A 25060-nucleotide genomic window follows, 5' to 3' on the forward strand; every position below is an offset into this window, starting at 1 on the left:
TGCAGAGAGGAACACAGTTAATGTTTCGATTCCGAATGACCCTTCAACAGAACTAAGTAAAAATAGAAGAGAGGTGAAATATAAGCTGGTTTAAGGGGGGTGTGACAAGTAGAGCCAGTGATAGGTGGAGATAACCAAAAGATGTCACAGACAAAAGGACAAAGAGGTGTTGAAGGTGGTAATATTATCTAAGGAATGTGCTAATTAAGGGTAGAAAGCAGGACAAGCTTCCTCTCCACAGATGTTGCCAGACTTGCTGAGTTTTTCCAGGTATTTTTGTTTTTGTTTTGGATTTCCAGCATCCGCAGGTTTTTGCTTTTACTTCATTCTTATCAATCTGGGTTTGATAAGAAATCAGGATCAAAGGTCAATTCACTGTCCCACTCATTTATTTGCAACTGTTACCCAGTAAATAGAGTGTCAGGCAGGGCTCCTGCTAGCCAGAAACTGGGTGGCTGATATTCAAACGTGATGCCCACAATGGTCAAATGTTGACACTCTATCTAGCTTTGTCCTCCTGAACCGCTTGTAGCTACTCTTACCAGGAGATTTGCTGTCTTGTTATGTTTCATTTGGTTATGACTTTCTGTGACTCTGTGAGGCCCCAGACTCTTCACAGGTGACTGGCCACTTGCCTGCTAAGCGTTATGACAGTGCTCTGGATGTGCCGCACACCTTGCGGGTCTCCGCCTTCTGAGCTATTGTCCTACTAACTTTTTAGGATTCTTCTGCCTCATCCGCTGTTCTCAGCCTTCATGTACTTGGAAGCATTGATGTCCCCACACTGAACCAGCCAAAGCTGATGGGCCCCTCACTTAGTTTTGCACGACTGCTGAGTCGACATCCTGGGCTATAGCAGCGGGTGTGCACAACTAGCTACTTGGAGTTGGAGAATTGTGGGACTCTGGTGTCCCCTACCCCCACACCCCTTTTGACGTTGGTGTGCGGCTTGGCAGGGAATCAAGTGTACTAGCCCTACAAACATCTTCCATATGCCCCTTGTAATTAAAGATTATACATTTAGAGGAGGTGTTTGATTGCAGACAATGTCCATGGTTTTGTACTCCAGCAAGAGTTAGCATCCTGAGAGGAGAGAAAGTAAGGCCATGAATATAACGCGTGATGTGCAAAGCTGTCTTGCGTTCAGACAGGGTTTTACAATAATGTTACCTATTCCGCAGGTACTCCTGGTGCAGTAAGCGTCTCATTGAGAAGCGTTACACCTGGTCCAGTCAGCTGACCCTGGCTGACCTGATTCCTCTGGAGACAACTGCAAACTCCACCCGTTCACCGAAAGGCGAGTGGCCAGAGAGACTGGTCGTTGGCCACAACGTCAGCTATGACAGAGCAAAGGTCAAAGAGCAGTACTTGATGAAGGTGAGTCAACTAATTGATAGATGGTTTTTACTGAATTTTCAGTATGTTTTGTCAACATCATGTTCAGGGCGAGATGTTGATGGAAGAAGGTACTGGAAGGATTCTTGCCACTGGATTATCTCGTGAAGGGTCTCAATGTAATGCTTAGATAAAAAGAGTCCATAATCTTAGATTGTCCTGAGCAGTCAGGCTGTGGATATGGGTACTCTTACAATTCTCAGCTGTCCTGGTCCAGAGGGAGAAAAACAACATCCTGAGTTGCTGCTGCTGATTGCAGTGCGGAAAGTGTGTGGTGTCAAGTGAGGGGAACATAGGAAATAGGAGCAGGAGTAGGCCATTTGGCCCCTCGAGCCGGCTGTGCCAGTCAACTAGATCAGGGCTGATCTTCTATCTCAAACACCATTTTCCTGAACCATCTCCATGTCCCTTGATATCTTTAATATCTAGAAATCTATTGATCTGTCTTGAATATACTCAGACTGAGACTCCCTCTGGTTCCAGAGCCCCCCCAGCCAGGGGAAACATCCTTCCCTTTTAAGCCCTGGAAGAATTTTGTATGTTTCAATGAGATCACCTTTCATTCTTCTAAGCTCGAGAGAATACAGGCCCAGTCTCCTCAATCTCCCCTGACAGGACATTTCTGCCATCCCAGGATCGTCTGGTGAAACTTCGTTGCACTCCCTCTATGGCAAGTATATTCTTCCTTGGGTAAGGAACCAAAACTGTACACAATACTCCAGGTGTGGCCTCACCAAGGCTCTATCCTATGTCTTATGGTCTTATAGGATACGGGGAGAAGGCGGGAGAAGGGTTGAGAAACTTATCAGCCATGATTGAATGGCGGAGCAGACTCAGTGGGCCGAATGGCCTAATTTCTGCTCCTATGTCTTATGGTCTTATACAATTGCAGCAAGATGTCTTTACTCCTGTCCTCAAATCCACTTGTAATAAAGGCCAACGCACCATTTGCCTTCCTAATTGCATGTTGCAGCTGCATGTTATCTTTCAGTGACTCATGAACAAGGACATCACTTCACAATCTCTCACCACCTAAGAAATACGCTGTTTCTCTGTTTTTCTTATCAAAGTGGATAACTTCACATTTTTCCACATAATACTCCATCTTGCCCACTCACTTAGTCTGTCTAAATCCCCTTGAAGCTTCTTGACATTCTCCTCACAACTCATATTCCCACCTAGTTTTGTGTCATTAGCAAACTTGGAAATGTTACATTTGGCCTCCACATCCAAATCATTGATATAGATTGTGAATAGCTGGGGCCCAAGCACTGACTCTTGCAGTACCCTAGTAGTCACAGCCTGAGAATGAACCGGTTATTCTTGCTCTCTGTTTTCTGTCTGTTAACCAATTCTTAATCCATGTTGGAATATTATCCCCAGTCTCATGCTCTAATTTTGTTTACTAAGCTTTTTTCTGGGACCTTATCAAAAGCCTTCGGAAAATCCAAATACACCACATCCACAGGTTCCCTCTTATTTATTCTGCCAGTTATATCCTCAAAAAGACTCCAACAGATTTGTCAAACATGATCAATCCATTTTGACTCTTTCCCAATCCTACCATTATTTTCTGAGTGTCCAGTTATCACATCCTTTAAAATAGATTCGAGCAATTTCCCTACTACTGACGTCAGGCTAACAGGTCTCTCTCCCTCCTTTCTTAAAGAGTGGGGTTGCGTTTGCAACCTTCCAGTCTGCAGGAATTGTTCCAGAATCTAGAGAATTTTGGAAGATGATCACCAATGCATCCACTATCTCTACAGCCACCTCTTTCAACACTCTGAGATGTCATCATCCAGCCCAGGGGATTTATCAATTTTCAGTCCCATTAGTTTCTTCAGTACTACTTTTTTACTAATATTAATCTCTTTTAGTCCCTCATGCTCACTAGCCCCTTGTCTCTATTATTCTTGGGACGATTACTATATCTTCCTCCGTGAAGACAGACACAAAGTATTTGTTTAGATTCTCCGCCATTTCCTTATTCCCCATTATAAGTTCTCCCGTCTTTGCCTGTAATGGGCCCACTTTGTCTTTGTTAGTCTTTTCCTTTTTATATATCCACAGAAGCTTGTACAGTCCGTTTTTATATTTCTCGCTAGTTTACTTTCATATTTTATTTTCCCTTTAGTTACTCCTTTAGCCCTCCTTTGATGATCAGGATCAGCTGTAGTATTCTTTACGGTTCAATAGCTTTGTCCAAGCTGATTAATAACAGTCATGTGGACAATCTTCCAGAGAGTGCCCAGCAACCATATGACAAAAGCAAAGTACTGCGGATGCTAAAAATCTTAAATTAAAACCGAAAATGCTGGATATACTCAACAGGTTTGGCAGCATCCGTGGAGAGAGAAACAGATTAAATGTTTCAATTTAATGATCTTTCATCCAAACTGTTGTGGAAAGGAGATGTAAGATAAAAGATTAAATTTTTGTTACTAGTCAGTCTCCCGTGGCATTATGCATGGAGAGTCAAGACCAAGAGTAGTAATAGGTGACAACGAAGGTACGGATATCAAGGCATGCAGATATATCTTAGTTCCCATTGTTAAAGCCATCAGCAGTGTCCTTATTTTTATATAACAGTTTGATGTTGTGTTGCTTGCTTAAAATTAAATTGAAAAACTTATCACAGTTTGGGAAACAGAGATGTACAGTTGATTGGAACAAATGAGCTTCTCTGCAGTACAGGCTGAGGAGCTCAAGTGTGACATTGACAACCACTGGCTGGAGAGTATAATTATAGTAAAAAAATTTACATTGGTAGTTTCAGCATGAATGTGCAAATAGGATTTTTATTGAGGAAAAGTTGGCCCACAAGTGTGACAAAAAGAAGTAAGGTTTTGAAATTAGGGAATCCATTAAATGTAAAGTTTTTAATGCAGAATAGATAAGTTGAGCTCACAATTGAAGTAGGAGGAATATTACATTGTACATAGTGTTTATAATGCAGAAACAGACCATTCGGCCCAGCATTCATGCTCCACACAAACCTCCTCCCAGCCGCCTTCATCTGACCCTATCAGCATATCCTCCTGTTCCTTTCTCCTGCATGTATTATTTAGCCTCCCCTTAAATAGGTTGGTGCTACTCTGAACTACTTGAGGTAGTGAGGTCCACATTCAAACCAATCCCTGTATATAAAAGTTTCTCCTGAATTCTCCATTGGATTTATTATTGACTATTTTATATTTATGGTCCCTAAACAGTTGATTGAGAGTTTCCTCACGCTCTTGCTAGTTCCTTCATTCTTGCTCCCTGTTTCTCCCTATCTCCCCCTCTTGCTCCCTGGTCATTTTATGCTTTTTCTGTGTGATTGTACTCTTTGGATTGGTGTCTGACTGCTCGCGGAATGTGAACTCTATTCACTCTCTCTCTGCAGAGGACAGGGCTACGTTTTCTGGACACAATGAGCTTGCACATGGCTATTTCTGGCCTGACTGGCTTCCAGCGCAGCCTCTGGATGGCAAGTAAAAAAGGGAAGAGGAAAGGCCTGGAAGAAGTAAAGCAGCACATCAAACGGACTACCTACAAGCCCAGAAGCCCAGGGGTAAGAACCACAAAATAGCCTCATGTTCATCGACTTTGAAAACAAAGGTATGGTAATAATCAAAATCTTGAGCAAAAGATAAAATGAAAGGAAAATGAAACAACTGATTTAAATCCTCGTGCCATGTCAAGAACAGAACATGGAACAGTCATCCATATTGTCCATCTGTAGGTGAAGTATTTATACCCCCTGTGCCTCTCAGGTGACGCATTACCCTACAGGGTTTCCTGACTTCTTAACTTTGTATCTTTAGAGAGGGGTGTTTAGGTAAATTTCTGTCCTTTTTGGAGGTACTTTTGTTTTTAGATGCGTTTCCTCCATTTTTGTGTAATTTTTTATCCTCTCTTCATTCAGAGGGCACAAATGCACTTATTTCAAGCTACTGGTGCCAATGCCCTCCCTCTGGTGGAAGTGCCAGGAGCCATTCAGCTGTTGCCCTCAGATCCCCTTCTATCTGCTTGAGTTCCTACATCCTCCATTATCATCTCCACGTAGGATAGCATTCAGAGTGGAACTCAATCTGCATCTGTGCTCTGTGGCATTAAACATTCCAGCGCCTTAGTAGATGTTATATTCAGATTAGATGGTAATTTAATATGTGCCCATAGGCTGGATGGGGAACACATATCACCAGAAGATAAATGTGAACTTCATTTCGGCAGCCATAAAGAGTACTCTGAGGAGGAATATCACTTTAATAAATGGACTGAAGGTCCAGGGACAGTATTCTGTCATGGCAGACACTGAGAGTCGCAGGTCTTTTGCTCAGTGGCCTTCATGAGGTGAGGCAACTTCAGGGACTTTATAATCTAGTGTGTTTGGTGGTTGTAAGTTGGAGAGGAGGAGATACCTGCTTACTGAAGTGGACTATAAATGGGGCTTGGGCACTCTGATTCAGTGATATCCATTGATGTGTGTTTCTATCCCCTGTTATCAGTGGGCTCAAAGTTTAGTGGAATTCATTATAAAATATTGGATCGGAAATAGATTTTTTGCCCGTGTTTGTACCACTCTTGTTGCAGATTGGAGCCTGGGACTGGGTAAACATAAGCAGCATCAATAACCTCCCTGATGTCCACGCACTTTATGTGGGGGGAAAGCCTCTCGACAAGGAGGCTCGTGAGATTTTCATCAAAGGCACAATGAAAGATGTTCAGGAGAATTTCCAGGTACAGCAACAAATAGACCGCTGATTACTGTCTCACTTTATAACATAGCACACACTGCAGCAAAGGATCTAAAAAAAATTACTGTTTTGAAGTTGCTTTATTAAGTATATAATAAAAATTAGTGACATTGGAATTATGCATTTCAATAAATTAATTTACTAATGCCTTGATTTTAAAATTCTCATCCTTGTTTTCATATCCCTGCAGGGCTTCGCCCCTCCCTATCTCTGTAACCACTTTCAGCTCTCCAATGTATCTGGTAAATGGGATTAGGTACGTAGGTCAGGTGTTTCTCACGTGTTGGTGCAGACTGGATGGGCCGAAGGGCCTCTTCTGCACTCTGTGATTCTCTATCTGTGTTTCTCCAATTCTGGCCTCTTCAGTGTCCCCATTTTTAATCTCTCCAACATTGGTGGCTGTGCCTTCAGCTACCAAGACCTGGCCTAAGCCAGGATTTCCCTCTCTAAACCTCTCTGTCTCTCTACCTCTCTTCTCTCCTTTAAGACTCCATAAAACCTTCTTTCACCAAGCTCTCAGTTATTGGTATCAGTTTAATAACGTACCTGTGAAACATTTTGGAATGTTTTACTACCTTAAAAGGCACTATGTAAATACAAGGTGTTGTGTTTAAACAAAACCTTCTGACATTTATAGATATGTGTCTGTTCCTGGATGCAGGGAGGATGTTTGCCCAAGTTGGGGAGTCTAGAACCAGGGGCCACAGTCTCAGGTTATGGGGCAGGACATTTAGGACTGAGATGAGGAAAAATTTCTTCACTGAGAGGGTGGTCAACCTGTGGAATTCTCTACCACAGAGGCTGTGGAGGCCGGGTCACTGATTATATTCAAGAAGGAAATTTTTGGATATTAAGGGCATCAAGGAGTATGGAGAGAAAGCGGGAGTATGGCGTTGAGATAGAGGATCAGCCATGATCACAATGAATGGTGGAGCAGGCTCGAAAGGCCAAATGGCCTACTCCTGCTCCTAGTTTCTATGTTGATTAGAAACTGCCTCTTCTGTGTCATCCTTGGCTCAAATTTTCCTTCTTCTCACATTTAAAATGTAAATACTTCAATATAAAGTTTATTTTTAAAGTAATTTTTCTTTGGCAACCTGCTAGATCCTTCCTGCTACATCACTTCATGGTTATGCATGGCTGGCATGCATGCATCCCATAAATGGCTCCTTTGAAAACAGTAGCCGGTCACAGCTTCAGAATGGCCTGAGGGCTTGTGTTATGCTATCGACTGAGTGTTCTGCATGATGGGCTGTGACACCGATGTTTGCCCGCTTATCGAGGGCTGTGAATGCTGTTGTCTGGTGAACTTTTGACCGCAGGCCATTTGTCGTCACCAAAATTTCTCCTTTTCCCCCACTCCCAATCCCAAAGAAGGACTAATGCCCATGCTGTAGCGAGGTACTGTATGTAATACACTAGTGTGAGGACCAACACTGTAATCGGGCAAGATTGAGAAATGGACATTTTGAACCGTAAGTCCAATGCCCTCTGCCCTGGTAATGTATTCTCTGCTGATCATGCTTTCCAAGAGCCTGTTTATAGAAAAACTTCTGAGTTCCAGGGCTCCTTGGAAAAACTGTACCAATCACAGAGCATTGTAACTGATACCTTGTTAACTTGGCTCAGTATATAACATGTTCTTTTGAGTCCAAATGTTGTGGGTTGGCACCCCCACTCCAGGACATAATCTAGGATGGCACTTCATTGCAGTGCTGAGGGAGTGCTGCATTGTCTGAGCTGCTGCCTTTTGGATAGAAAGTCAAACTTAGGCCCTGTTTGTCTGCTCAATTAGATGTTAATGATCCCTTGGCATTAAGAGCAGGGAGTTTTGCCAGCATTGTGGCCAGTGTTCCTTCAACAGATCAACAGATTATCTGAGCAATAATTTTTTTACCAATTGTGGATTCTTGCTGTGTGAAACTTTGCTGTCACATTTGCCACTTAATAAAAATCACTGTACTTCATGATAATTAATTGAAGTATTTTGTCTGTATTTTGACAAACGATTATATCAATTTTAGTCTGTTTTTGCCTGCTCGAGTGTCCCACATTCTCAGCAAAAACAAGGTATCCAGAACTGAATTTCCATGGGATGAGCCCAGAAAAACACAGGCAGACAATTTATCTTTTATGACAATTGCTTTATTTTTAATACCTCAACTTGTGTTTGATATTCCAATATGATTTGCCCTTTTATTTCACTGGTGATAGGAGCTGATGCAATACTGTGCACTTGACGTTAAAGCTACTTATGAGGTGTTTTGTGAGGAGCTTCCGCTCTTTCTCGACAGGTGAGTCATAAGAACATACAAAATAGGAGCAGAAGTATGTCATTCGGCCCCTCAAGCCTGCTTTGCCTTTCAATAAGATCATGGCTGATCTGTTTGTGTTTCGAGTTTCACATTCCCATCTACCACCTTTGATTCTGTTGCCTAAAAAGAATCGACTTATCTTAAAAATATTCAATGACCTCGTTTCCACTGCCTTCAGAGGCAGAGAATTCCAAAGTCACACAACTCTCTGAGAGAAAAAAAGTCTTCTCATCTCTGTTCTATAAGGGCGACCCCTAATTTTAAAACAGTGCTCCCTAGTTCTGGAGTCGCCCTCAAGAGGAAACTCTCTTACCACGTCCACCTTGTCAAGATCGTTCAGGATCTTGTATACTTCAATCAAGTCACCCCTCACTCTTCTAAAGTCCAGTGGAAACAAGCCCAGCCTGTCCAACCCCTCCTCATAAGACAACCCACTCATTCCACTCATTCAATCTAGTAAAGCTCCTCTGAACCACCTCCAACGCATTTACATCCTTAAATAAGAAGACCAAAACTGCACATAGTGTTCAAGATGTGGGCTCACCAATGCCCTGTATAACTGAAGCATAACATCCTTACTTTTATGTTCAATTCCTCTCATGATAAAGGGTAGCATTCCATTAGCCTCCTTGATTATATGCTGTACCTGCATACTAACTTTTTGTGACTCTTGCACAAGGACACCTAGATCTCTCTGCACTTTGGAATTCTGCAGTTGTTCTCTGTTTAAATTAATCTCTGCTTTTTTTTGTTCTTTCTGCCAAAGTGAACAACTTCACATTTTCCCACATTATACTCCATCTGCCAGATTTTTGCCCACTCACTCAACTTGTCTATATCCCTCTGCCAACTCCTTATGTCTTCTTCATAGCATACCTTCCTACCTATCTAGGTGTTGTCTGCAAATTTAGCTACCATGCCTTCGCTCGCCTCATCTAAGTCATTGATGTAAATTGTAAAATGTTGAAGTCCCAGCACAGACCCCTGCGGGACTCCGCTAGTCACACCCTGCCAATCTGACAAACACCCATTTATGCATACTCTCTGTTCCTGCCAGCCAGCCAATCTTCCATCCAGGCTAGTAAGTTTCTGAATGACTGACTTATCCTTGTTTCCCTTTCTGACCATCAGCCAGTGTGGGCCAGTTACAGGGCAATAGTGACTGTGTCACCCTACCTCCCTATGTAACATCTGCTGAAACAGTGATACTATATAAGAACACTAAAGGCACTGCCTAATGCAGGACTGGTGTTGTTCCCATCTCTATCTGCTGCCCTTGTCCTTCTAGGTGGTGGTGGCCGTGGGTTTGGAAGGTGCTGCTTCAGGCGCCTTGATGAATTCCTGCAGTGCATCTTGTAGACACACACTGCTACTGTGCGTCAGTGGTGGAGAGAGTGAATGTTTGTGGATGTGCCAATCAAGCAGGTTGCTTTGTCCTGGATGGTGTCAAGCTTCTTGAGCGTTGTTGGAGCTACATTCAAACAGACAGGTGGGGAGTATTCCAACACACTCCTGACTTGTGCCTTGTAGATGGTGGACAGGCTTTGGGGAGTCAGGAGGTGAGTTACTTGTCGTAGGATTTCTAGCCTCTGATCTGCTATTATAGCCACAGTATTTATATGGCTAGTCCAGTTCAGTTTCTGGTCAATGGTAACCCCCAGAATGTTGATAGTGCGGGATTCAGTGATGGTAATGCCATTGAACGTCAAGGGGCTTGGTTAGATTCTCTCTTGTTGGAGATGATCATTCCCTGGCATTTGTGTGGCGCGAATGTTACTTGTCAGCCCAAGCCTGGATATTGTCCAGGTCTTGCTGCATTTGGACATGGACTGCTTCACTATCTGAGGAGTTGCGAATGATGCTGCCCATTGTACCATCATCAGCGAACATACCCACTTCTGACCTTATGATGGAAGGGAGGTTGCTGATGAAACAGCTGAAGATGGTTGGGCCGAGGACACTACCCTGAGGAACTCCTGCAGTGATGTCCTGGAGCTGAGATGAATGACCTCCAATAATCACAACTATCTTCCTTTGTGCTAGGTATGATTCCAGCCAGAGGAGAGTTTTCCCCCTAAGTCCCATTGACTCCAGTTTTGCTAGGGCTCCTTGATGTCACACTCGGTCAAATGCGGCCTTGATGTCAAGGGCACGCACTTACTCTCACCTCACCTTGGGAGTTCAGCTCTTTTGTCCAAGTTTGAACCAAGGCTGTAATGAGGTCAGGAGTGAGTGGCTGTGGCGGAAACCAAACTGGGCATCAGTGAGCAGCTTATCGCTAAGCAAGTGCCACTTGATAGCACTGTTGATGACCCCTTCCATTTCTTTACTGATGATCGAGAGTAGACTGTGGGAAAGTAATTGGCCGGGTTGAATTTGTCCTGCTTTTAGTGTACAGGACATAACTGGACAATTTTCCATATAGCCGGGTAGATGCCAGTGTTGTAGCTGTACTGGAACAGCTTGGCTAGGGGAGCGGCACAAGTCTTCAGTACTATTGCCGGAATATTGTCAGAGCTCATAGCCTTTGCACTGTGCAATGCCTTCAACTGTTTCTTGATATCACATGGAGTGAATCGAATTGGCTGAAGACTGGCACCTGTGATGCTGGGAACCTCCGGAGGAGGCTGAGATGGATCATCCACTTAGCACTTCTGGCTGAAGATTGTAGTAAATGCTTATCATTTGCACTGATGTGCTAGGCTCCCCAATTATTGAGGGTGAGGATATTTGTGGGGCCTCCTCCTCCAGTGAGTTGTTTAATTGTCCACTGCCATCCATGACTGGATGTGGCTGGACTGCAGAGTTTAGATTCCATCAGTTGGTTGTGGGATAGTCCTGTCTATCACTTGCTGCTTATGCTGTTTGGCACGCAGGTAGTCTTGTGTTAAAGCTTCACCAGATTGACACCTTATTTTTAGATTTACCTGGTGCCGCTCCTGGCATGCCCTTCTGCGCTGTTCATTGAACCCAGAGTTGACCCCCCTGGCTTGATGGTAATGGTAGAGTGGGTGATATGCCATGTCATGAGGTTACAGATTGTGTTTGAGTACAGTTCTGCTGCTGCTGATGACCCACAGCGCCGCATGGATGCCTAGTTTGAGTTGCTGGATCTGTTCCAAATCTATCCCATTTAGCATAGTGGTAGTGTCATACAGCACGATGGAGGGTATCCTCACTGTGAAGATGGGACTTCGTCTGCACAATGACTGTGAGGTGGTGACTCCTACCAATATTGTCATGGTCAGATGTATCTGCGGGCAGGCAGATTGGTGAAGATAAGGCCTAGTATGTTTTTTCCCTCTTGTTGGTTCCCTCACCACCTGCCGCAGACCCAGTCTAGCAGCTAGGTCCTTTAGGACTTGGCCAGCTCGGTCAGTAGTGGTGCTACCAAGCCACTCTTGCTGATGGACATTGAAGTCCCCCACCCAGAGTGCATTCTGCGCCCTTGCCACCCTCAGTGCTTCCTCCAAGTGGTGCTCGACATGGAGGACCACTGATTCATCAGCTGAGGGAGACTGGTACATGGTAATCAGCAGGAGATTTCCTTGCCCATGTTTGACCTGATGCCATGAAACTTCATGGGGCCTGGAGTAGATGTTGAGAATTCCCAGGGCAACTCCATCCTAACTGTATACTGCTGTGTCACCACCTCTCTGGGTCTGTCCTGCTGGTGGGACAGAACATACCCAGGGATGGTGATGGTGGTGTCTGGGACATTATCTGTAAGGCATGATTCCATGAGGCTGACTGTCAGGCTGTTGCTTGACTAGCCCTCAGATATTAGTAAGGAGGACTTTGCAAGGTTGACAGGGCAGTGTTTGCCATTGTTGTTTCAGGTGCCTAGGTCACTGCCAGGTGGTCTGTTGAGTTCCATTGCTTACCTGACAATCCAGGTGTCAGTAGCTAGAGTTCCAGTGAAGGATGCTGCATCCTCGCTGGGTAGTGGACTTGCTCTGCATCACACAGAGCACTAACTGTGCCTTCTCCTTTCTGATTAGGTGCCCACACCCAGTGACCTTTGCTGGCATGCTGGAGATGGGACAGTGCTACCTTCCTGTAAATCAGAACTGGAAGCGATACCAGGATGAGGCACAGAATACATATGAAGAGCTGCAACGGGAGATGAAGCAGTCTCTCATGAACCTGGCCAATGATGCCTGCCAGCTACTCCACGACAAAAGGTGCGTTACTTTATTTTTAAAATTTGCTTGCCAGAACCTCAGCAATAAAGTGGGACTTTCTATAGTGCTTGAATGCGTAATCTAGGCTGATGCTTCAGTGCTGTACTGAGGGAGTGCTCCATGATTGTGCTGTCGCTTTTTCAGATGGGATGTTAAACCAAGTCTTTGCCTGCCTGTTCAGGTGAATATAGAGATCCCATGGTACTATTTAAAGAGGAACCTTGAAAGGGAGCTCTCCCCACCTCTTGGCCAACCTTTCTCCCTCAGTCAAAGTAGCCAGCTAGGTGAAATGGTCATTCAGCCGGGTGGAACTTTGCTGTTACAGAATGACATTTGGCTAAATAACATCAATCACTGCACTTCAAAGTCATTCATTGTGTGAATGTTTTGAGATGTAGATTGGAGCTTGTCTCTCAACCTTAAGTCCGAGTACAATAATTGCTTTCCTGAATTTCATTTGTCAACTAGTGGGAGATGCTTCCAAATACAGTAAACACTGCATAGGCTATGGTCCTGCAGGCATACAAAGAGAAATTGGATGGATTACTGACTGATTAGAAAGTAAAGATGTACATTTCACTTTGGGGCCAAATATTGCAAAATTGTTCAGACTGAGGCTCCTCGGACGGACTGAGCTGCTGGCCCTTTCTCATTACTGTGATTGTGTGGCTGATGGGTGAGGCGAGTCTTGCAGGCATTATGAACCTATTCTATATCTCCCTGATTTTCAGGTACAAAGATGATCCCTGGTTGTGGGACCTTGAATGGGACACCCAAGAGTTTAAACAGAAGAAGAACACTGGGAAAAAGAAGAAAGGATTGATCAGCACCAATGAAGTTGCAAATTCCAGCTCAGTGGCAGAGTTTGAGGAAGGTTAGTTAATTCTGGAAGTCACTGCATTCAGATACGATGTTCCTCATCTGCTGCCTTAACACAACCATTAAATTGGGCTTTAGAGGTTCTGGATATTAAGTGTTAATATGATGTGGAGTGCACCTTGATGATGCTATCTGATGAGGGTCAGATAGTGACTGTGGTTGGAAGCTTTCATTTGCTATTCTTCCCTGCTTTGAAAGGTTTGAAGAAAATGAGAGTGTCCTGTTGATTTTGTCAAAATTCCAGTGCAAAAATGAAAGCTTTGCCCCTGTGGCATTATAAAGAAGGCCACTGCCACACCCATAATATCGGTGCAGCAAATTTTGTCTCACCTGGGTGTTCTCTTCGGAATGGCTTCTCTAATCAGCACTTCAAAGCATAAAGCACTTCAACAAGGGAAGCATTTTACTTCCTTATTGCTCCTGGGCTACGAGTGCTCCATTCTACTCATATTTTCTTGCATCCCCACTGTTTTGAAACAGTGCAACATCCCCTATTCTCACAAAACTACAGCTCCTCATCCCTCTTAATAGTCATATCATCCTGCAATCTAAAGATGTTTAAAACCCAAGCTTGGAGTTACCTGACCAATATTATCTCATCTTCTCTGTTGTAGCATAACCTTGGTCTTTCACCTGAGTGACAACATAAATTAGGAATCAAGTTTTGAGTCACCTGCCCTAATATCTCTTTTGTTTTTTTTAGCTCTGATTCAATTTTTGTCTGATAATATTTCTGTGAAGCTCCTTGGAATGCCTTACCATGTTAAAGGCACTGTATAAATGCAAGCTGTTGTTGTTGAATTATGGAAGATTCATTTGAGTATAGCAGCATTCTAACTGTATTCAGTGTGTCTTCAGCTGATGCCAAGGATGAATTGTTCATTCGTGAACTCTATCTTCCTTTTCATTACAGTGCACCTCCACTTGCGTTGCTCAATGACTAGGTGTGGTAAAAATAGAGTTTATTGAGGGATGGAATTTGATCTGTTTTGGGTTAGATCTTTGTTACCCAATTCCCATGTGTTAAAATGTCAACCTTGCCTCTGCGTCAGAAGATCATGGGTTTGAGTCCTATTCCAGAGATATAAGCATGTTGTTAGGGGTGCCATCTTTCTGCTGTGACATCAAAGGTCCAGAATGCCCCCTCAGGTTGATGTAAAAGACCCCATTGGGCTATTTGAAAATGAGCAGGGGATTTCTCCCAGTGTCTTTCCTAGTATTTATCCCTCAACCAAAATCAGTAAAACAGATTGTCTGATCATTATCTCATTGCTGTCTATGGGATCTTGCAGTGTGAAAATTTGCTGTCACCTTTCCCATCTTTCCAACACTGACTAAGTTTTAAAAGTATTTCACTGGCTGAGACTATGAAAGAAATTATAAATACAAATTTATTTGCTCTTTTATTTGCTGTTTGCTCATGAAACACACTGCCTTCTTGCAATATCCTGCACTTCATTGTTAACTTATGCCTGAGGTCACTTTTCTGATACTGTAGTTATCTTCTTACAGATCCAGGGCCTCCCTCAGAAGAAGAGGAGGCGGAGTTGAAGGCTGTCAAGAGTAGAGCCCTCCTGAATAATCTGCATCAGACAGTCAGTCTTCTCCCAAAGAGAAGACAACATCTGCCAGGCCATCCAGGGTCAGTGGGCTATATTCAAGGATAAACTTGTCTTCGATGACTCCATCGATGGCTTAATTTGTTTGTAAACTTTAAGGACCAGGGAGCTGACAGGTTCAATCCACAGTCTGTGTTAAATAGGCAGATCTCAGACGTTATGGTTTCGGGCTGCTCTAATTGGTGTCCATGTCCGTGGGTTAGTGAATGTGAAAAGGAGCCAAGCTACTTGCCCCTTCTGGAAAGTGCATTGTGTGAGATAACTGGTTGCTAACAAGGCCCTACTTGGCTGTGATGTCCACTGACACTCATTTCTCTAAGTTCACACATGAAGAATGACCATTTGGGCAAAGCAATAGACAGTTAGCATTATCAATAACATTGTAACTCGGCATGAAGGACCTTTTAAAATTATGTTGAAAGCTGAATTTGGTCACTTTTAGGTTGAGGGGCCTAGTTAGCTAAGGTAAAGCTGTTAAACTCAGACATTAGATGGTATTGAATCCATTTCCTTGCCGTGCTGTTGCAGATGGTATCGGAAACTATGTCTGAAGTGGAATGATGCACAATGGTTGCCAGGACCCTGCCTCATTAGCCTCCAGATGAGGGTCGCTCCGAAGCTGATGCGCTTGACCTGGGATGGATTCCCACTGCACTATTCAGAGAGCCATGGGTGGGGTTATCTGGTCCCAGGAAGAAAGGACAACCTACCAACTAACCCCAGTGACACAGATACACCTTCCTGTCCATACAAGTAAGTAAAAGCTTTTAATATCCACATAAGGTGGTCAGCAGTTTCCTCTGACTGGAGTATGATAGACAGTCAAGTGACTGTTATTCCTTGGTTGCACTTAAGAGGATTTTCTTGATGAGTTTGTAGCACCAACCAATGTGACATTGGACCAAACAGAGCAAAACTACCCATTTCCAATCTCCAGCTTCTGCTGAACTAGCTGATCTAAATGGCCTAGAGTCAGCCAGGGCTCTTACTCCTGAGGAGTATGTAGTAACTCCAGCCTAGGTTCATAGTGATTCGCATAAGGAGGGAACTCTGAGGACATCAAACAGTTGGTCCTTCTTGCAGGCCTTAAAAATCCTTTAACTGCCTTTTAAAACAGTCATGGTAGTTTTTTTAAATCTCTGACTTTGAGTATTCCAACAGACTCCTGACCAGCCTCCCATCTTCCACACTCCATATACGTAAGCTTTTCCAAACTTCTGCTGCCTGTAACCATAACTTGCACCAAGACCTGTTCATTTACCGTCCCTGTATGTGCTGATCTACATCGGTTCCCGGTTGACTAATGCCAAGATTTTAAAATTCTCATCTTTGTTTTTAAATTTCTTACTGGCCTCTCCCCTCTCTCTCTTTCTAACCTCCTCTGCACCACCAGCCCCCCCCTATTTTATTTGCTTCATCGTTGGTGGCCGTGCCTTCAGCTGCCTAGGCCCAAACTCTGGAATTCTTTCCCTAAAATTCTCTTAACGTCCTCTCCTTTAAGAAGCTCCTTAAAAGCAGCCTCTTTAGCCAAACTTAGGATCATCTGTCCTAATATCTCCTTATGTAGCTTGGTGTTGAGTTTTGTTTGTTAACAGTCCTGTGATGCACCTTGGGATGTTTTACGACGTTAAGGATGCTATATAATTGTAGGTAGTTGTTGCAGTTAGCATCTTCATATGTAACTTTTACCTCCTGTAGTAGCACTCCCCTGCACTATTTTGGGCTGTCCTCTGACAAAGCCTCCCAGCCAGAACATTGGCCTTGAGTATGCTCTTGCAACTGCTCACGGACATGCTGTGTGTTTCCAGTATTTTCTGTTTTCTTTCAGATGACCAGCAGTGGTGGGGGAGGAGGCTTTCTTTTCTATCTCAGTTTTTGCTCTTTCTTTGGCAGAACCATTGAGACGGTGCACAGGGAACATTGCAAAAAGAAAGAGCGAGGCCAAACAGAGCAACAGGAGATGTCAGTCAGCGACGAGTTCACGCTGCCAGATAATAGTATGTGGGAAATGGTGAGAGTGAGAAAAAATATCAATTGAAGTTGGTTGCATTCTATAATTCAGTTTTCCTGTGGGATACAATATGAACATACAAAAATGTCAAATAGGAAATGACCACCTGGCCTATCCCATACTGTTGTGATACCTGGTTCCCCAGATCAAGAGACCCCCCCCCAACCCCCTTAGTGCCATTCTAAGGTAAGAGTCTCAAGGGATATAGAGCTCAAATAAATAAATGAAGTTGAGATATAGATCAGGCATGACCTAATTGAACGAGGTTGAATGATATACTCCTGTTCCTATATTGTCTGCTGTGAAAGTCAATAAACCAGATCAAAAGCTCTGAAGAAGTCATATGGACTTGAAACATGAACTCTGTTTCTCTCTCCACAGATGCTGCCAGGTCTGTTAAGTTTTCCAGCATTTTCTGTTTTTGTTTTGGATTTACAGCATCTGCAGTATTTTGCTTTCATCAAAAGCTTAAGGTCAATTCGGAAACATCAGCACAACCTGTTCCATATTTTACACGCAAAACTGAAACTGAAATTTCAAGTTTTGAAAAGCCTAGGTTCGATTGCCATTCCCTGCTATAAACTTGGTTAGGGCAGCAGTGAGTATTTCATTATTTTCAGTGCCCCTGGGCTGAAGCTAGAACAAATCAGAAATACAAAAGCCGATTACTGTAAATGCTGGAAATCTGAAACAAAACCAGAGACTCAGTAAGTCAGACAGGATCTGTGGAGTGAGAAACGGGTAACGTTTTGGCTCGATGACCTCTTGCCAGAACAGCTGTAGAACAAATCAACTTTGGTTTCCACTCCTGATGGTTGCCTAGTGATCCTGTTGGAAATTGCATGGGCGGTATTTTCCATCTCTGTCTCTCACAGGGAACGCCCAGCCCCACTGAAAGCAACGAATGTTTGGCTGGACCGCTGAAACTCCTTTGGCGGATTCCACCATGAGGAGGCCAGAAAATCCCGACCCATGTGTAGAGTTTGGGTAAATACCGAATCAGCAACAACTTACATTTATACAGCACTTTTAAACAAACCAAGGCTCTTCAAAGGAGCATTAAGAATCACAGAACCACATAAGGAGCTATTAAAGTAGGTCAGAAAAAGCTTAGTCCAAGGGCTGGCTTTTAAGGAGCCACTTAAAGGAAGAGGGAGAGCTGGAGAGGTTTTGGGAGAAAATTCCAGAGTTTAGGGCCTCGGCAGCTGAAGGTATAACCACCAACGTTGGAATAATTAAAATCAGGGATGCGCCAGAGGCCAGAATTAGAGGAGTGTGGGGATTGTGGAGTGTTGGGCTGGAGGAGATAACAGAGATAGGGAGGGGAATGACCATAGAGGAAATTGAAAACAAGAATAAGAATTCTTAAAATCGAGGCATTGCCAGACCAGGATCCACCGTTAATCAGGGGTGCTGTTTGAACCTGTCCCAACTATGATGCTGCCCATGGTCAAAAAGCTTACCGACATTCACCAGCTAGGCTCAAACTCTAAGAATGGCAATTTGGAACAAGGTACCAAATGTGAGAACAGTGCTGGTAGGACTGTACTCGTGACAGAGTGCGCTTTCCTGGGAGAAGGGAAAAGGACAAATAGCAAATTGGCCTTATGATAGGATGTAAGCAGCAAAATTCCTGGGATTATTTGTGACAAATTTATTCATTGCCACCAGGTGGAGGAGCTGAGCCACTTGGAGAACGAACATGAAGCTGATTTCCAAGGGTTTGGTAATGGGAGCAGAAAGAAGAATTCTGCCCAGGTGAAGCCCTGAGTCCATTTCTTCTTTTTAAATACGGTGCAGTATTTTCTTCAATTTCTCTTCTCGTTCTGAGAGCTGCTTAGAATGGGTGATCTAGTCAGCAATCTGGTATTTATCTCACCTGGTGATGAGACGAGAGGCCCCACCTACCCTCTCAGGTGGATGTAATATTTGCCTCATGCTGTGCATGGACTTGTAGTCCACTTGCAGTGAGAGTGGCGAGATCATGCAGACCTCACCATTGGTCTCCATCCATCTGGTATAGTTGGTGCTCATCCATTTGTTCGCCTATCATGACTGCCTCATCTTGATTTCTAACTGGTTTTAAAAATTGTAACTGATCATATTAAAATACCATGATATCCCCAACAGATTCGTAACACCCCTTGTCTTTAGCCCCTACAAAAAAAAATTCCCTTTGCCTAAAAGGTCATATGGCACTTGAAGTATTGTCCTGCATTGTAAATTGCCATGGATATTGATTTATTCAACTAGATCGGTTGATATAATTTCCAGTGATGCGGAATGTCATTACTTGTTTTTTGTTTAAGGATCAGAATCGGGAGGCACAGCCACAAGCATTTCTTGAGGACAGCTGCCACTTGTATCATCATGGAAACGGCCCATATAATGAGGTCAACGTGCCTGGCTGCTGGTTTTTCAAACTTCCACACAAGGTTTGTTATTTTTCCTTCATGGTCTGATTGTTTTCTGTGCTTTTAGCCTTTTAAAACTACTTGGCTATGGGTTGATCTGATGGTGCCAACTTTGCTTTCTCCCACTTTTCTCCCCTTGCCTCTTGAGTCACTGGTTTATGATTCCACTCATACAGGCATCCTTTAATACCTCGTGCAAATGCCCATTCACTGTCTGCCCGCGAGTATCTACAGACAATGCAACTATGAAGGACAACAACAACAGTATTTTGCATTTGCGTTGTGCCATTAATGTAGGAAAATGCACAAGGTCCTTCACAGAGGCTTAACCAAACAATGGGGGTTGGGCCAGAATAAGAGAGATTACCAAAAGCATTGTTACTACTCCTCCTCTGAATTCTCTGCTCCTCTGATTCTGACCTCCTGTGCACCGTCCCTCTGTGTTCCCATCATTGGCGGCTGCGGCTTCAACCACCTAAGCCTTCCGCTCTGGAATTCCCTCCCAAAACCCTGTCATTCTCTCCATCTGCTTCCCCTCCTTAAAAGCCACCTCTTTGAGCCATGAAGTTATTAAAACACAAAGAAATCTGTAGAGGGGCTGTGATTATTGATCCAATGGCAAAGTCCAAAGTGGCAGTGGTGGATGGAGTGATCAAGATGAGGAGATTGGTGAGGTTAGTCCTCAGCAGTTCACTTGTTGGGAAGGTTGCACAAGAGTGGTGGAGGGTCCAATTTGTGGGACCTAGATGTATGCAAATTGGCTGCACACTGTTGAGACAACAACAGTCAGGGCATAATTTAAGTAATTTCATATGCAGTGTCATTTGAGGGAGATTGAGGCAAGGCCAATATTTATTGTCCTTTATTGCTCTTGAAAAGGTGGCAGTATGCCACCTGCTAGAATATAATTGAATGGTTTGCAAGGTCATTTCAGAGGACAGTTAAGAATCAACAACATTGCTGTAAGTCTGGAATCATATATAGGCCAGAGCTGGTGAGAACAGCAGTTTTTTTTTCCCTAAAGGACATGAATGAACCAGCTGAGTTTTCGTGACAATCTGGTAGTTTTAAGGTGACTGTTACTGAAACTAGCTTCTTATTCATGTCAGGAAGATATAATAATTTTCAAAATGTTATTAGAATTTATTGTGAAGTAGGGTAATAGTGGTGTGTGTGTGTGTGTGTGTGTGTGTGTGTGTGTAATGAATTAAAGACAACGGGTCTGAAGGCTTTGATGTAAGAAAAAAGCTGGGTTGGAAATGCTACATAGGTAGACATGGGTGAAGTTTTAGAATGTGAGGTGCAAAGGGAACGTTTGCATTTTTAAATAAACCAGACTAGCTTGAATTCTGAAATGTTTCACCTAGCCAGGTGAAGTTGAGGTACTGTGTTTATTTTTCCCAAAGATTACTGGTAAAATTAGTACTACAGTAGATTTTTATTATTAGAGAGGTGAAGTCCAAAGACATAATGAAACAATGGGCATTTTCATTCAAAGGGGAAAATATGTATAAAGGAGAGAAGTCTGTGGGTAAAGTCAGGCATTTTCAGATCTAACACAAGTGTGAAAAGCCTCAAGCTGCTGTCCACAAGGAACTGAAGCTGAGAAAAACTTACTTTGAATTTGACTGTTTAGGGTACTGTGTTACTTTGCCTGGGATTGTTAAAATCTCTTTTCTTTTTATGGTTGTCTTAATGGAGGTGCAGCTGGATGTCAGATTAATTAGGGGAGCTAGGAGTTATGATAGTAGTAATTTGTAGACCTATGTGTGTGCTTAAAATAATTTTTTCCAATAATAAATGTTTAATTTAGTTTTGTAAAAAAAACCAGCAAGACTTGGTGGTCTTATAACACTGAATTCAAGGCACGCAACTTGCAAAACGGTTGCGGCAGTTGTTTCAAGTTTCCCTTTGGAATTGGAGCAGCTCAGCATTTAGCTTGGGCTGTGCCATTACATTCAGTTTATATAATTGGATTTGGATTCCCTGCTGTCCTGGTGGAATTTGAACTCCTATCTCCAGATCATTATCCAGGCCTCCGAATTGCTAGTCCAGTAACAGAACCGCTACACTATAGTACTCCCGTTGCTGTGGGGGGGGCGGTGGGACTGGGTGGGATGCTAAAAATGTTGTCTGCCTTTTCTGGCAAGATGGTTTCCCATGATCTCTGGGAGTCCAACCTGTGACTGTGGACTTTTCCTTACTTAACATTTCCTCAGTATTAGGATAGAAATAGGTGATGTAATGGTAGGTCGTGAGCTCCCTCCCCCATCCCCACCCCCTTTCTGTTTCCCCCTTCCTTTTTTTCCCAATAAATTATAAAGATTTTCCTTTTCCCACCTATTTCCATTATATATAAAAAAAACCCACTAGAGCTATACATTGAGTGCCCTACCATCCATTCTTAATTAGCACATTCGTTTAGATAATATCACCAACTTTAACTTTAACACCTATGTGTTCTATTGTACTATTGTCGTTGACATCTTTTGATGATCTGCTTCTATCACTGCTTGTTTGTCCCTACAACCACACACCCCCCCCACCCCATCTCTCTCTCTCTCTATCTCTCTGCCCCCCACACACACACCTTAAACCAGCTTATATTTCAACTCTTTCTTGGACTCGAACTCAAGTTCTGTCGAAGGGTCATGAGGACTCGAAACGTCAACTCTTTTCTTCTCCGCCGATGCTGCCAGACCTGCTGAGTTTTTCCAGGTAATTCTGTTTTTGTCTAAAATTTAATGTGTTTTCTTCCTTGATCTACTTCAGGATGGGAATCAGAACAATGTCGGGAGCCCCTTTGCGAAGGATTTCCTCTCTAAGATGGAAGATGGCACATTGCAGGCAAGCACCAGTGCAGCAAGTGCAACCAGAGCGTTGGAAATCAACAAGATGATCTCATTCTGGAGGAATGCCCAGAAAAGGATCAGGTGATAGATGATCCCCTCTCTCATCTTAACCCACATTTATGCATTGTCTGCAGTCTCACCCTACACAGGGCTGTGTAGGCAGTGCAGGCTGTCTGGAAGCATTGAAGGTTATACTGGTGTGAGTTTAATTGTGGATAACTCTGGCTACATCCAATTTCCTGGAAATGGTCTCTGGTTTGAATTGTACATGCTCAGTATAATGAGTTTTGTCAGTGGCTGGGAACAGAACACTTCATTCTCTGTCAGCATCAAGCAGGTCTGGTCAGGTGCAGCACAGGTTGGATGCATGGTAAAGACGTCTATATTCTGACCCATCAAATTCTTTCAAATTAGTTTATTTTCGGCAGCCAATTTGAATAGTTAGTCCTGAATTAGGGATAATTTTGAGCTGAGAGAGATGTTCGAGATATTGGCATTCCTTTAATTCTGGCCTCTTGAGTATCCCTAGTTTTAATCACGGCACCGTTGTTGGTCATGCCTTCAGCTGCCTTAAGCTCTGGAATTACCTCCCTGCACCTGTCTGCCTCCCTACCTCGTGTTCCTCTTTCAAGACAATTCTTAACTTTGACAAAGCTTTGGTCATTTGACCTAATATCTCCATATATGGCTTAGTGTCATATTTTGTCTTGTAATGTTCCTGTAAAGCACCTTGGAAGATTTTATTATGGCAGTGGTGCTATGTGAATATCAGTTGTTATTGAATGCACGTATGCAAAGAACTAAGCACTAGGGAGTAACTTGTCTGCCTCACCTGAGACCATCAGAAGGAAAAGTTCCTCCATTGTCAACAAGCACACCCCCTGCTGGCAAAGTAACCATGCAGCAGCTTTACTGCAAATGCATGATAATGCATGCTGCACAGGAAATATCTCATTTCTGTGAAATGCTACTTGACAAAATATGAAGGGCAAAGTGAATGTCCACCATCACGCAGAGTATGACATACTTTCAGGAACTGTATGAACCTGCTTACCACACAACCTCAGTGTTCTTAGTGCAACACTAATTATACCATATGTTGAGCTTCTGGGGCCTAGATTACAGGCGATATTAACCTCGCTGTTATCAGCCCCAATAAGCATGTTAGCAGGAGGAGGCATTTAAACTATGTAATGAAATAATGCCAACTTGTTACCTTCTACAGTTCTCAAATGGTTTTGATGCTGAACAAAAGCGAGCTACCTCCAGCAGTCACAAGGTGTGTATATTATCATCAGTCTTTGGGCTTTTTACCTTGTTGAATTTCCTGATCCCCACTCTCCGATGACATTGCATCTTGCTGGGATCTGATTACCCAAGTGGATACCACCCAAGTGCCTGTTCCTCATTTGTGAACCTAGAGATTCAGTGTTAACCGTCTATTTACCAGGGAGGGCATCACTCTTGAACCCAGATTCATCTCCACCCAAGGTTTTCACACTAGTAACTTGGAGTTGTTGGGCAATGGCACTGAGCTGAGGCTGCCCCTCAGTGAGGGAAAGAAAATTGACTAGAAAGCTTACCTGAACTAGGACATACTGAGAGCTGGACCCTCTTGAACATGAGTAGTGCTCTGTGAACTTAATCCTTTAGGAACACATTACGGCCAGTGAACGTTATTAGAATGTTAACCATGTCCTTTTAAATGTTTCACTTTCATCAATTGCAGGCATCCTTCCTATGATGAAGCGAATGATTATGGAGCCATTTTACCACAAGTCATTACAGCTGGCACAGTGACCCGGCGGGCAGTCGAGCCAACCTGGCTAACTGCCAGCAATGCACGGGTATGTGACGGTAATAGAGAATATTAGGAACATAGACCTCTAAACACAGTTGTTAACCAACTGTTCCTCATTGTTCTCATCCACAGGCAATGGTTTAATGAGACAGTGTAGAGGAAACTTTACTCTGTATTGAAACTGCGCTGTACCTGACCTGGGTTTGCTTAATGCTGAGGGCAAATGCTTAAACGTGAATGTATCAACTGTGCTCAGTTGGTAGCGCTGCCACCTCGGAGCCCAGGTTCCAGGTTCAAGCCCCACTCCAGGACTTGAGCATAAAAATCACGGTTGACACTACAGTGCAGTACTGAGGAAATGCTGCACTGTCAGAGGTGCTGTCCTTTGAATGAGACGTTAAACCATCTGCTATGCTTGCTCCAGTGGATGTAAAAGGTCCCATGCTACTATTTTGAGGACGACCAGGGGAGTTATCCCTGACGCCCTGGCCAATAATTATCCCTCAACCAACATCACAAAAGACGAGATTATCTGGTCGTTATCATGTTGCTGTTTGTGGGAGCTTGTCATGCGCAGAATTGGCTTGTGTGTTTCCTACAGTAAAGCAATGACTACAATTCAGAAATACTTCATCAGCAGTGAAGTGCTTTGCGATTTCCAGTGGTCATGAAGAACGGTATATAAATGCAAGTTTTTTTTTCTTTCTAATCAGTACAAACATCCCTTGTTAATGAACCCCTTACCGAAAAAATAATGCATGCTGAATATTACGAGATACTGTAAAGTAGGGCTAAGTCCCTATTTTTGTGAAGAATGTTAGGACGTTAGTGTTTTGCTGCTGCTCTTGCAA

The 25060-nt window shown here is 43.4% G+C and overlaps 1 protein-coding gene across 6 annotated transcripts in view; it reads left to right on the forward strand.

The window, feature by feature from the left end:
• Positions 1–25060, forward strand: part of polg (polymerase (DNA directed), gamma) — a 50704-nt gene that overhangs the window by 3272 nt on the left and 22372 nt on the right. For all 6 annotated transcript variants that reach the window (XM_041174711.1, XM_041174706.1, XM_041174707.1 and 3 more), the window contains 14 exons: positions 1182–1377; positions 4781–4948; positions 5971–6117; positions 8349–8428; positions 12451–12633; positions 13365–13507; positions 15025–15154; positions 15660–15884; positions 17025–17142; positions 18814–18900; positions 19452–19577; positions 22329–22489; positions 23634–23687; positions 24138–24255. In XM_041174711.1, coding sequence (XP_041030645.1) covers positions 1182–1377; positions 4781–4948; positions 5971–6117; positions 8349–8428; positions 12451–12633; positions 13365–13507; positions 15025–15154; positions 15660–15884; positions 17025–17142; positions 18814–18900; positions 19452–19577; positions 22329–22489; positions 23634–23687; positions 24138–24255 — 1936 coding nt within the window. The remainder of the gene's footprint in view (positions 1–1181; positions 1378–4780; positions 4949–5970; positions 6118–8348; positions 8429–12450; positions 12634–13364; positions 13508–15024; positions 15155–15659; positions 15885–17024; positions 17143–18813; positions 18901–19451; positions 19578–22328; positions 22490–23633; positions 23688–24137; positions 24256–25060) is intronic.

Source organism: Carcharodon carcharias, chromosome 26 (assembly GCF_017639515.1).
Source record: "Carcharodon carcharias isolate sCarCar2 chromosome 26, sCarCar2.pri, whole genome shotgun sequence".
Taxonomy (NCBI): domain Eukaryota; kingdom Metazoa; phylum Chordata; class Chondrichthyes; order Lamniformes; family Lamnidae; genus Carcharodon; species Carcharodon carcharias.